Here is a 12,259-nt window from a genome sequence, read left to right on the forward strand (position 1 = left end):
TTTTTCATTTGTAAGAGGAAGAAGAGGTGTTATTTTGTCTCTGAGAAGTGGCATAGTCTCATTTTTAGTCATTTAATATTCATTCTTCATTTCTGAAAGAACAAATGTAAAAACCCGTAGTCACAGTTCATCCTGGTGACCTTTGACATCCACAGTCAAGCGGTCCAAACTAAAAGAATTTTATATCACATTGTTAACATGCTCCAATAAATAAAAATGCTTTGTATAAATCTTAGGGTTTACTGTGATAATCTTACCCTGCAGTAAGATGGTGTTGGAATAATCTGAAAAATTTGCTCCCGACTGGCAAAATTCATTTGAATGCCCCTAAAGTCGGAACACCAAACTGGTAAGTCTGCAAAGACTTGCCAAGTTGACACCATATTACGCAGAAACATGGTGGACGAAAGTTAACGTTTTTTATTAATTCAGGTATTGCATATACATTTTTTGCTCACATGTAATTTGTAATATGGTATTAGGCTGTATTATTGTATTATTAGAATTAACCCTAACAACAGGTCAGGTAAAGCAATATTTTAGTGGTTTTGGCAAATGTAGCGTACTGGTGCAGCAACAAATCTGGGACAAATTCACTAAGCTTCAAACTGTTTCAACATACTTTAAAAGCAACATCACATCGCCCAGACGCTATGAAAAAACGTTTGTTTATCCACATTTCAACTTAAAGCTCATGAACACAATGAAGTCAGAAGAACGACTTGGAAAATGAACCATCCCAGTAGCCTGATAAACTTACAGGGACTCACATACATCAGAGTACATGAATGCTCGAATGAGTCAAGATGTCTCAGAGAGTGCATTATTTATCCTGTTTCAGGGTCAGTGTCATATCATTGAAGTTACACATCGTTACTGAACTATGAACAGTATGTTGCAAAGACATGTCTTGTTTTTCCATGTCAAACACCACATCACCCTCGGAGTCTAGGGTGGCAACAGTCTATTTGCATTGTGGGTAAGGTTGGCGCCAGGTTTTGACAAGAATGTGCAGAACAAAAAAAGATGACACCTCTTTTTTTTAACTGTCCATTGTGTGTCTGACAACATGATCATGCTAAATAATCTCAAATCAATCATTATTTTGTATGACTTGGTTCACCCCGTCAAGGGGCATCATATTCCTCTCATCAAAGGATTGAACTTCTGAAGCCTGGACTTGTCATGTTGCACTACAGACATCCGTACTGCAGCCCACACTCTCCCTCCATCACTCTCAGCACATAAATGTTAGACTTCTATATTAATGAGTATGTGGGCAGCTGGTGAGCTGGCATCACGCAGACACCACTCACAGCACCAGAATGAAGAAAATGAGAGCTTTGTAAAAGTATATTATCAGTGTGGGCTTTTTTGGGTTGTTGACACGGAAGGTAAATTGTGCTGGAAATTGCTCTGCTTCTTAGTAACATTACCTCAACCTAACACACAAGCATCCCCGCTAACAGATACATTCACCATCCTCTCCAATCTCCAGCTTCTCCTCCCTCTCCTCTTTCGCCTCACCTCTTCCTCCCCTGTGCCTATTTCTGTCGTCTTATTTGGAGTCATTGACAGAAGTGTGACACCCTCCCCACCCCTCCACCCAATCTCCTCCATCCCTCCTCCCATCTCACCCTGCTGTTACAGTCGCTGTGGTCTCCCTGCCCCTGCAACACCCCCGCCGAGCTCACGCGGTTAGTACAGTCTGCCTGTGCTCTCTCCTTATAAGGGCAAAATACATTGACAGAGGCAGAGAGAGGGGGCTGTACCAGCACAAGCAGGCAGGTAGGGGGACAGTGGCTTTAACAGGAGGGGAGAAAGAGAGAGAGATGATGATGTGGAGGCAGAGGAGCAGAGATTAGGAAATAATGAACAGGGAGGAGGTGGGATGAAGATGGCCAGGGAGAAAGGGTGATAGGGATTGTACGATAAGAAGTAAGGTTCAATTGAAGGTTTGGGGCTTTTGAAAGCAAATAGCAACATTTTTTAACAGAGGAGGCAGGTAGCATATATTTTTGTGGCAGTTTGTGTGAATCAATTTTCTGCCTCATGGAAAAGATATTTTAAGATCTACTTTTCCTCCCTGAATTTTATTTCATTGCAGGGCAGAAAGACCTGCAAAGAAACACAATAACACAATGTCCCAATGGACAGAGGGACACTATCCACTATTAGCGCAGTTAATTGGATTAGAAACTGATGATATTTAGTCTCAATACTAAATATTTGTAAAGAACCCTGATTCTAACTTTCTAAATGTTATCTTTGGAAAGACAAATGATACCATGTCTCGAAAGCTGATCAAAGCACCGAGCAATTTAAGTAGTTTGCCTTATGCAAACCACAAATCTTCACGTCAAGATCAGCAAGCATGCCAGCAAGTCATTGAGTCTGGCTTATTGGCTAGAAGCAGGGGTCAGAAACTCTACCTGCATCTATAATGACGCTATTGTTTGTCTGTGGCATCAGCGACTGTTATCAGCATCATCATTATTTAATCATCAATATCCATCTCCTCCTTATCGTGATCATCACAGCGATCATATGGGCTGATTGTCATCATATTCACGTAAATATGTTCCAGCATGCTTTCATTGAGTGTGATCACATGTCACTTTCCAATCAATTCACCATCAATGAAGCATTGATCTGTTATTCAAACAAAACACTTTGTATCCCTTGAAATGGGGGGGGGGGGGGGGGGGGGCTTCTGGTCAACATGAAATTTCTAATAAAAATCGGTTGTGTCAAACACACTTCATGTAGAAAAGAGTCGTTTTTTTGAATGAGCGTGATCAGCTGTAACTACAAAGTTCAGTGTCTTCTGGAGTGTGGTGTGTGCCAGCGAGTGTGTGGGAGAGTTAGGCGTCTCCATTTCATGTACAAGTGACGGAGAACAGGTAAAGTTTTTCCCCTCTTAAGCCTGTGTGTGTGTGTGTGTGTGTGTGTATGTTGGTTCTGTTGGTTCAGCTGGAGCATTTCTCAGCGTCACACCTCCTGTGTAGCAGGAGGCCTGGTCTGCCTGCGAGGACTGGGCAGGTGCTAATTGGGCTCTGAAGCTTCTGAATGGAGGTGCCTGCTATGAATGGAAGTGAATGTGGAGAGCAGCAAGCAGCAATCAGCGGCAGCAGCGCCACACTCTGCAGTAACACACTTCCTCTCTGTGTACTGGTATCCTTCTCAGTTAAGTTAAAAAGACCCCTCGTTTTGTTGCAGATGGAGGGATGACACCCCTTTGGGAACGATGCGAGAAGAGAGATGCAAATCCATTTAGTCACAGATCCCTAAGTGGAGTAAAAGGCAGACGCAGGAGGGGAAGAGAGGGGAATTAAACCAACAAAACACAAGGCTGCTAAGTGTGTCAGCATCTTTGAGAGGAGGCAGGCGGGGGCCGTTAATGGCGTTGTGTTTGTGTGTGTTTTTTTCGGCACATTATCAGTATGAAACATCTGCTCTTGTTAATCTTAAACAACCTATAGGCAATACTTCATTTACTCCGAGTAATTCCCCCACAGAGACAAATCTTAAACCCACCCTAAAGCCCACATAGATCTTAGAAGAAAATAGATCAGATGAATAAATAGGATCTTGATTCAGGAGGAGTTTGGAGATAAGCATTTTTCTCAATCATCTCTCCTCTCAGAACGTAAAACAGCGAACCATGCCCTCCATCACGTCTCTCCATCGGCACTCCCTTTGAAGGAATCAGGAGAATGAAAACTGTTGAGAGAGAGAGAGAGCGATGAGTCTTGATAGCTCTCTCTGGTGTGTCGGTTATGTAAAGAGGCTGTGATATAACTCGAAAGGAGACATGGAGTTTTTGGGATGAGTAAACTGAAGGACGTGCAAGAGCAAGGTCACAAGTTTACACTGAGTGTATACGTGCATATAAAAACAAGAGGCTCTTTTTATGTGAAAGTGGCAGTAGTTAATAACATGGTACAATAAAACACTATATACTCTTTTCCCAAACTCTGGGTACCTTTACCAGGACAAATATGTAGGTATGAGGGAAGAAGACAAGAAGTCAAGGAGTGAGGAGGTAACAACTTTGGGTTTCAGAGAGATTGGGACATTAATTACAGTTACTAGCTGAAAGTCTCTGGATATGGCTGAAAAAATAAGCCAGTTAGTAACGTCTGTCACGTGTCTGCAGTAAAATCTTACTTCTCTCTCTTTCTCCTATTGGAACAAAAACACAACAACACATCAGTGAGACTGAAACGTGACTGCTCCACATCGCTCTGAACACACTGTCCATCAGTGGCAGAGATTTACTTGCCAAGGCTCACAAGCACGGTACCACTTGCTAGCAACACACTGCTAAAAAACACTGTTGGAATTATGTTCTTGGTATTGTACATATTTTCTTTCAGTCACTGGAGAGAGAAAAAACCCCACTAGTAACAACATAGCCGTCGTCACACTGTATTTGTTCATCTTCACTCTACTTTTGTACCTACTGGGATATACAGCAAGAGATTCATTGGTACTCCCTATGTACTAAATATTTACCCTGTGATTTGTGGGCTGTAATCTAAAGTGTTACTCTTTTGTCGTGTTAAATACTCGACGATTCTTCTTCAGGCCCCTAAAAGTACTTAAATAAAGCAATCTGAATGTAGACATGTAATCAGTATTTTACTTTAACAGACACAAGCCAAAACGTTTGAAAGCCACTGCAGTAATGTAATGACAACACGGATATATCTGCTTGCTGTGTCAAAAAAAAAAGAGTCTTATTATTTAGCTGTGACTTACTCATGGTGAGGATCCAGGCTGACTCTGAAAAGCTTTTGGCTCAAAACGAGATGTGACGCACAGTTGGATGAGGCACAGTTACACAGTTACTGGGTAAAAGGAAGGGGTTAATACATTATTTGTGTATGTCTATGAGCGTCTACATCAGTGCCAATGAGGGAAGCTGCAGGGGTGGGGGTTGGGTGTCCCAGAAATTGGCAATTGCCCTTCACCCTTCCCCCTTGTTGGGCACCCACATGGACAGACAGACTAGAAAAGGGAGGAGGGAAGTAAGCCAGGGAGAGAAGATGGGAAGGATGCCAGTATGTCTTCCCCCTGACACCCAGATGATCCTCGCGGCCTGCCTCCTCTGCATGCAGATCCAGTTAAACACTATCAGTTGAAAACAGATCCTGGATTACCACAGCTTTAGGGGTGACCGTCCATCCCTATACAGTCCATATGAAAAACAAATCCTTCTTTCTATCTTCACATACAGACACACACTGTACTGTACATCCCGCCATGTTTCCATATGTGTCTAGACTGGAGTTTCCCAGTAACCCTTAGTCGTCCAGACCTCTCCTTTCCTCCTGAGGCTGAGCTGATTAACAGTAATAGGAAACAACAATGCATGATAATGTGAATTATAATGGACCAATGGAGGTGGCCTTTGGCCCTATGCTCCACATGAGGGCAATGGCACAGTAATGGTGTACATGGGCCCTGCAGGGACAGGCCAGACAAAGACAAAAGCATGGCAGACTGTAGGTTAATGTAAGTGGAACAGACATGGAAGGCCTGGAGGGTACATAGGTCGTCCACATGGTCTACACACAGAAAGATGAGGAAATTAGTTTATTTTGAACTATAAATATATTGATGCCTGCCAGTGTACACATAATGCAGTGAGGTCACCCTGCAGCTCCAGCTTTCATATTGTTACACATTAAAAGATGAATGGCACTCAACCTAAAAACACAGCATTTTCTGGCTCCTGAAAAGCTGATATTTTAGAGATTATGTGGTTTTGACTCAAGAGCAGCCAAGTGTGGTCGCAGAGTTTTGTTTTTGCAGCAGCCACAGCAGTTATTGGCCTCCCCTCCTCTTGATGGCCAGCTGTTGTTCAGCCAGCCCGTCTTCCCCTCAACCCCCTTCACATTTACAATATAAATTGTCTAAGAGGACCTAGAGAACACACATTGACTCTGAGATTGGAGGTCTTATCCCAAGTGACTTCCAACTTGTCTCACTCAGGAGAGGTGAAGAGGTCAGGCTATCTACTCTGGAGAGGATCCCTCTGTGTCTTTGGTACATACACACACACACACACACAAAGTGAAATAGACAGAGAGATAGAATTTGTCCCCTTTCACCTCATCTATCACTCAACAAATTGGACTCTGTCTCCCATGCAGTGTGTGGTGTCTGGTTATAAGGAGCTGTAAGAGATGGAGCTGACAGCTAACCGATATTAATGAGACTCATCTACTGATATTTCTCTCACTCTCTACAACTCATTGGTCCTATATTTTCTTGCTCCTCTTTTCCTCGTTTTTTCTATCATATCATCATTCTAACATATCAGTGATGGATAACTACTGTCAGGGTTTGGGGCTAATGATGAAAACTGTGAGGAAACTTAAGACACAGTGGCCTGTATTAATCACCCTGCTTTTTTGTCTTTTGTTTTACATAATATTCTTACTATTGTCTGTGTGTAAAACTGTGGATAGAGAAAGCCTCATGGCTTGGCACCATTTCTTATGGAACCATGATTGTTCATCCAAGCTTTCATAGTTTCTAAGGTAAGGATTAAAATTCTGATGGATTCTGATTCTGATGGATACGTTTTAGGTTAAGTCTTTAATGTACGACAATAACAAATGTTAAATCATCTTGATACCTCTAAAATTAAATAAAAGGTATAAATTAAAATCCAGTTCCTATATAGTGAAGATACAGCATGTATCCCACAAATGTGACGTTGCTATTAGATCCAGACTCAGAAAAACAACAAACACCTCAGGAAAAACTCCCTTAGTAGATGTCCACTGTTCATCACAGGCACTTCACACCCCGGCCAAAACAAATGTGAGTTTCCCCCCTCTGGCAGCTGCTACAGGGTACCGAGCTTCAAAGCAAGCAGACACAAGAACTGATTCTTCCCACAGGACATCACACTCATAAACAGTAAACTCAGCTATGTGAATGTCTCCCTACAGTGTCTGCAATTACTATTGTTATAGCTGTGTATGTGTATATAGGGTATTTATATACTGTGCTGTACATAATATTTCCAATTCAAATATTATCATCTTCACTAACAGCCTGTATAGCCTGGAATATGCAATAGCCGTCCACACAGCCAACTCTACATTTATTTTTCTTTACCACTCTGAATCCCCATTAAAATAACTATTTATTCCAGTGTTCTTTGTATTACTATTCATCCTGTACATTTAGTACACACAGTGAGCATGTGTACCTTGTATATAGACATCATACATCCATTTAATTATCTTTACTGTTTTTTTACAGTTTTACTGTTTGACATGCTATGTGAGTACACTTAGTGCTTGTAATTCAATAGATTCTGATTGATTCTAATTGGCTGTATATTTTTGGCAGTGGGAACGAGTACTTACATTGCAAAGGCTTGGGGGTAATTATTGAAATGTCTGTGTTCTGATTTAATTTAGCATTTACTGTATTTTTAAGTTGTAGTTGCAGCATTATCTGTATTAGTGTTTGTGGACTGCAGCTAGAAGCTACATCTCTTTCTTTTTGGTGTATTTTTTAAGGTTTTTACACATAGTCCATGACAAATAAATTCAATAAACTAATGTAATCAGTGGTTAACAAACATTCTGATCTGCATTACCACAATGTTATCAGCAGACTGTGAAACAAATCAGCCAAACATCTCTGGCTCCACCTGCTGGAGATTTTAGGGAAATAAGTTTTCATTTTGCCAAGTAAAAATATTGGTCCCATTTTTACAGCCAAGTGCACCAAAATGTATATCTGGTATAAATACATGCGTTATGTCACTTTTAGTATAAAGTTTGAGGCCAGCTCAATAAATGTTTTGTAAGTTCCTGATTTCTGTCAACCCTGGGTATGAAAGCTAACAACTTCAGTAAACGTACTATAACACAAAAGTTCTTCAACGTGACCATGTTGAATCTACATCTCTAATACACCAGCAAAAAAAAAAAAACATTATGAGCTTCACCTGCTTTTATTGCAGAGCTACAGTTGTTTTAAATGTATTTGTTATATTACTTAACAAGTGTAGGCAGAGAGTTTCTGTTAAGTATTTTTTGTGGTGAAGAAGCAACTATTCACTATAACCCAACCAGGAGAGGTAGTAGGCGCCTGCCCCGAGCCTAGGTCCTGGTCAAGGTTTCTTCCTGTTCTCCTTGCCATTGTCGCCAAGTGCTTGCTCATGGTGGGAACTGTTAGGTCTCTGTAAATAACATTACACAGAGAATGTTCTAGACCTGCTCTAAATGAAAAGTGCAATTAGATTATGGTTATGCTAATGAATTGGCACTATAGAAATAATATACTGTCTCTGTGTGTACTGAGCTGATCCCTTTATGCATTTTGTTTGATTGTAGTCATGTTGTCAAGTTTGTATGCAAACATACCCTTTTTCCCCCATTATAAGTCTCTATACTGTGAAAAACAGCTTGGGACAACTCAATGGACCTACAGCTAAAAACCTTTGTGTGTAAATATCCATCCATGTTTATTATGGTTAAATATGAGGACATTTACACTGTGTCTGGTTTCTTGAGCACAGGTTTCACAGAAATAAGATCTATCAATCTACTCATAAAAAACACAAATGGCACAATGTAACACAATCATGATCATTAATGAGAATATTGTCCTTTTGAAAAAGATCTTCTTTGCCTTCTGTAACTTAGTAGTCTCTGTGTCATGTCACAAAATATCAGGGAGAAAAAAACTGTTCAAAAATTGTGGGTAAAATATATGTATATAAAATAAAAATCAATATCTGTATTTTGTAGAATAATCCTTTGGAGACACCACCAGACCTCTTCCTTTTCTGGCTCCTCGGTACACTGTTTCAACAATGTCTATCATCTCCTGCTTGTCCTCCATTGTCCAGTTGATCTTGTTGTTGTTGCCGGTGCCCAAATCAATCATGATGTGTTTGTTCCTGAAAAACACCAATAACAACATAAAGTTCTTAAGTTGTACAGTATTACCACAACACTGACAAACAGGAAGGCTTTATATGACAAGGTCCTCATACGGCAACCGAGTTCATTTCAATTATTTCACCATTCAAATAACATTTACGTTGATATTTTGAAATCTAGACATTGTGTGCCTTACCTGAAGAAGAACATGACAGTGCAGGGGTCATACAACTCGTACATTTTGTTGAAGTCAGGCACTTCCGTGATGTCCACCAGGTAAATGACTGCAAAATTCTTCACCTGTCAGGATGTACGTAGGCAGAATATTAATACAACAGTAAACCATCAAGGTATAATTATGAATGAAAGTAAAGGCAGAACAACACAACACAGAAAGGTCAGTTTCTGGATTAAACAAAAAAAATTCTCTATTGATAATTATTTTATTTTTATTTTACAAATTAAAAGTACCTGCTTTGTCAGTTCACTCTACCATGTATGTAATAAACTGGGTTCTTTACACGACACTTAAACCTGCTAACCTACATTTAAAAGTTACATTTATGATAATATAAACATACTGTTCACGGACTGCCACAAACCTTTTCACCTCTAAACCACCTAACCTGTAATAATAACTCACCTTTTAAGGTAGGTTTAAGGTTTAAGGTTACTGGTAAAAAAAAAAAATGATATAAGTTACATCTTTAATAAATGATTGCAATTCCCCAGCTTTTTAAACAGCCTTAATAGCTTTGGGCAGCATGTACTGAAAACGGTCTGCAAATTGCTGACTGAGAGTAAGATGCCCCAAGATAATATATTGTAAAGGGAAATCTTAGTTGTAAAATCAGCAATAAACTACGAAGGGCAGTGAACACGATGACGTCCGTGATGCATCATCACAGCCCTCCAGCAGAGAGTATAAATCTGCACTACAAATAAAAACTGCAGTGTGCCCGAAAACCACCCCCCACATGATTTTCTGTAATGTGTTAAATCCATATGATTTTCAGCTGAGGTCAAGTCAACCCATAAACTGTAATTTTAAACTGTGAATTTTACTGACAAGCATTTCTAAAAGTGTGAAACTATAACAGTATAAATTAAGTGTACTTTTTAAGCGTAGAACAAACTGTCACCTGCAAATAAAAACCAATTATTAAGCATTAAACATTTAATGCTACTGATGCCAATTAGTCAAAGTGGCAACATTTTTCCCACTAATAAAGGACGATCAACGATATTAATAATGTATATTTTGCAATTGAGTTTTAATAGCCTGATAGGAGAGTGTCAGCAGCTTTTTGAACATAAACTAATTTCTATGAATACTACAGCCTGTGATCAGTGTATTATTTATTTTCCTTCCTCACTGAAATGCAACAAAACTGCTGACTGGACAAACATTGGGAAATCACTGGCTGGTAAGTGGGTGCAGTGAATAATAAAACATTTTATTTTGACTATTCCATATTACTAATCATTAGGTTTGAGTATGAATTAAAACATTTTGGTTGCCTTCTGTTGCTGCTCACACAGGCCTTACTGTTACCCCTAAAGGCAAGCTGACAGTCTACGTTTCCATTACAAACAATGTTCTCTCTATGAAAAGCTGCGGACCAGCAGGTGATGTTATTCTGCATGCTTAGACAGAAGGGGTAACGTTAAAGTTAGCTAATGATGTTTGTGTTACAACACACACGGTTCCAAGTAATAACCAAACCTTTTCAGCGATGCTGTAGAGAACTTCGTCCATTTTCATACATGTCGGGTCCCAGTCGTGTCCAAAGCGGATCACCAGGACTCGGTCCTCCTCAGACAGGATGGCTTGGTCAACCTGCCAGCCATTGTGGAGATGCGGTAGCATGTACGACATCTTGATCCTAAGTTTTCGACTCCCAAGCTAAAAAACAACAAAATAAATTTGACTTTAGCTTCACATAACTTGACAGGCAGTACGAGTAACGTTAAGTTAACTTAAATAAAAATCTGAATTTCTGCTCATATCGTTCACTTAGTTTGGGCAGGAGCGTGCGGTTAGCTTGTTGACACTAACGTTATAAGTTAGCTAGTGAGCTTGAATTGACGTTAGCTAAGTTAGCCAAAGGTCTGGAAGAGAAAAGAACCTGGGATGACCAGATCTTACCAGATATAACTAAAATAAAGATAAAGATAATTCACTTACTTTACAATGCAAAGGGAATGCGTATTATACAGCGAATTAAATCGACAGCGTAGCAAAGTTTAACGTTAGCTTTCCAACACAACGCTAAACCTCCTTTTCGTAAATGTTACGTTTCTGTACGCGTGACGTCATCAATCCAGCGACAGCATTACGCAACGTGGCTACGTCACGTGTGCGATTACGTGAATCTTCGTCGGAAGCATCTGGTCTCCGATTAAACCTTAAAAATGTGAATTACTGGCTCTTAAAGATTGTGATGTTGAGTTAATTGCTAATATTCCTGTGAAAAGCTCTATTATGTACTTAGGTATTGTAATTGATAAAAATGAACCCCAAAGATGCAAGAATAACCTCACTCCCATTGTTGATAAAATGAAGAAGAAATTCAACCTGTGGCTATTACGTGATTTATCTTTGAAAGGCAGGATTTTACTCTCAAAGGCCGAAGGAATATCAAGAGTAACATACGCTACTCTATCTTTATATATAGATCAACAAATGTGTAAAACCATAGATGTTGTCCTTTATGATTTTGTATGGAAAAATCGCAATCATTATCTGAAAAAGTCTGTTTTTAATGAGTACAGTAAAGGTGGCCTTAGTTTTCTCGACTTTACTACTTTAAATTGCCCAACCAGTCTGTGGAATTTAAATCCCCATTAGGCTATGTCTTTTCTTCACTTGATGGTCTCCAGTCTTGTTGGTAGGCCTATGCACTTATAATATTGAAAAAATGCCTCTTAAACTTTCTTCGTTTCATAAACAAATGCTACTGGCTTGGTCCCTAATTTACAAGCACAACTTCACTCCTCATAGGTTTTATATTTGGAACAACTCATATATTTTGTATATATAAATCAATCAAACAGTATGATAATAACATTTTGCTTGTAAATCAATTATTCAACCAACGTTGTCTACTTTATAACTAGGGGAGACCAGGTATGGTTGTAACATGGGGAGAGTTGTAACAACACCAATTCCACCAAACAGAGATAAAATAAGAGTTAAGTGATCATTTTAGTATTTACCTACTTCCTCCCAGATCAGGCATGGTGGTTATCAAGCCTGGAAAGCGGTGCATTCAGAATATATAGAGAAAAAACTGATTTTGAGGTAAGAAAGTAAATTTTTTGACCAAGACTATTTT

The 12,259-nt window shown here is 39.5% G+C and overlaps 1 protein-coding gene across 1 annotated transcript; it reads right to left on the minus strand.

Annotated features, from left to right (window-relative positions):
* Window positions 1-8,475: 8,475 nt before the first annotated feature.
* Window positions 8,476-11,265, minus strand: txnl4a (thioredoxin-like 4A). Its single transcript, XM_038724645.1, has 4 exons — window positions 11,110-11,265; window positions 10,648-10,827; window positions 9,118-9,221; window positions 8,476-8,938 (listed from the first exon to the last, which is right to left on the minus strand). Exons 2-4 carry the CDS (start codon window positions 10,798-10,800, stop codon window positions 8,767-8,769), a joined length of 429 nt encoding a protein of 142 aa, XP_038580573.1. The 5' UTR covers window positions 10,801-10,827; window positions 11,110-11,265; the 3' UTR covers window positions 8,476-8,766.
* Window positions 11,266-12,259: the final 994 nt, after the last annotated feature.

This window comes from Micropterus salmoides, unplaced genomic scaffold (genome assembly GCF_014851395.1).
Source record: "Micropterus salmoides isolate LMB-PRFRI ecotype aquatic unplaced genomic scaffold, ASM1485139v1 Ms_hic_scaffold_17, whole genome shotgun sequence".
In the NCBI taxonomy this organism is placed as follows: domain Eukaryota; kingdom Metazoa; phylum Chordata; class Actinopteri; order Centrarchiformes; family Centrarchidae; genus Micropterus; species Micropterus salmoides.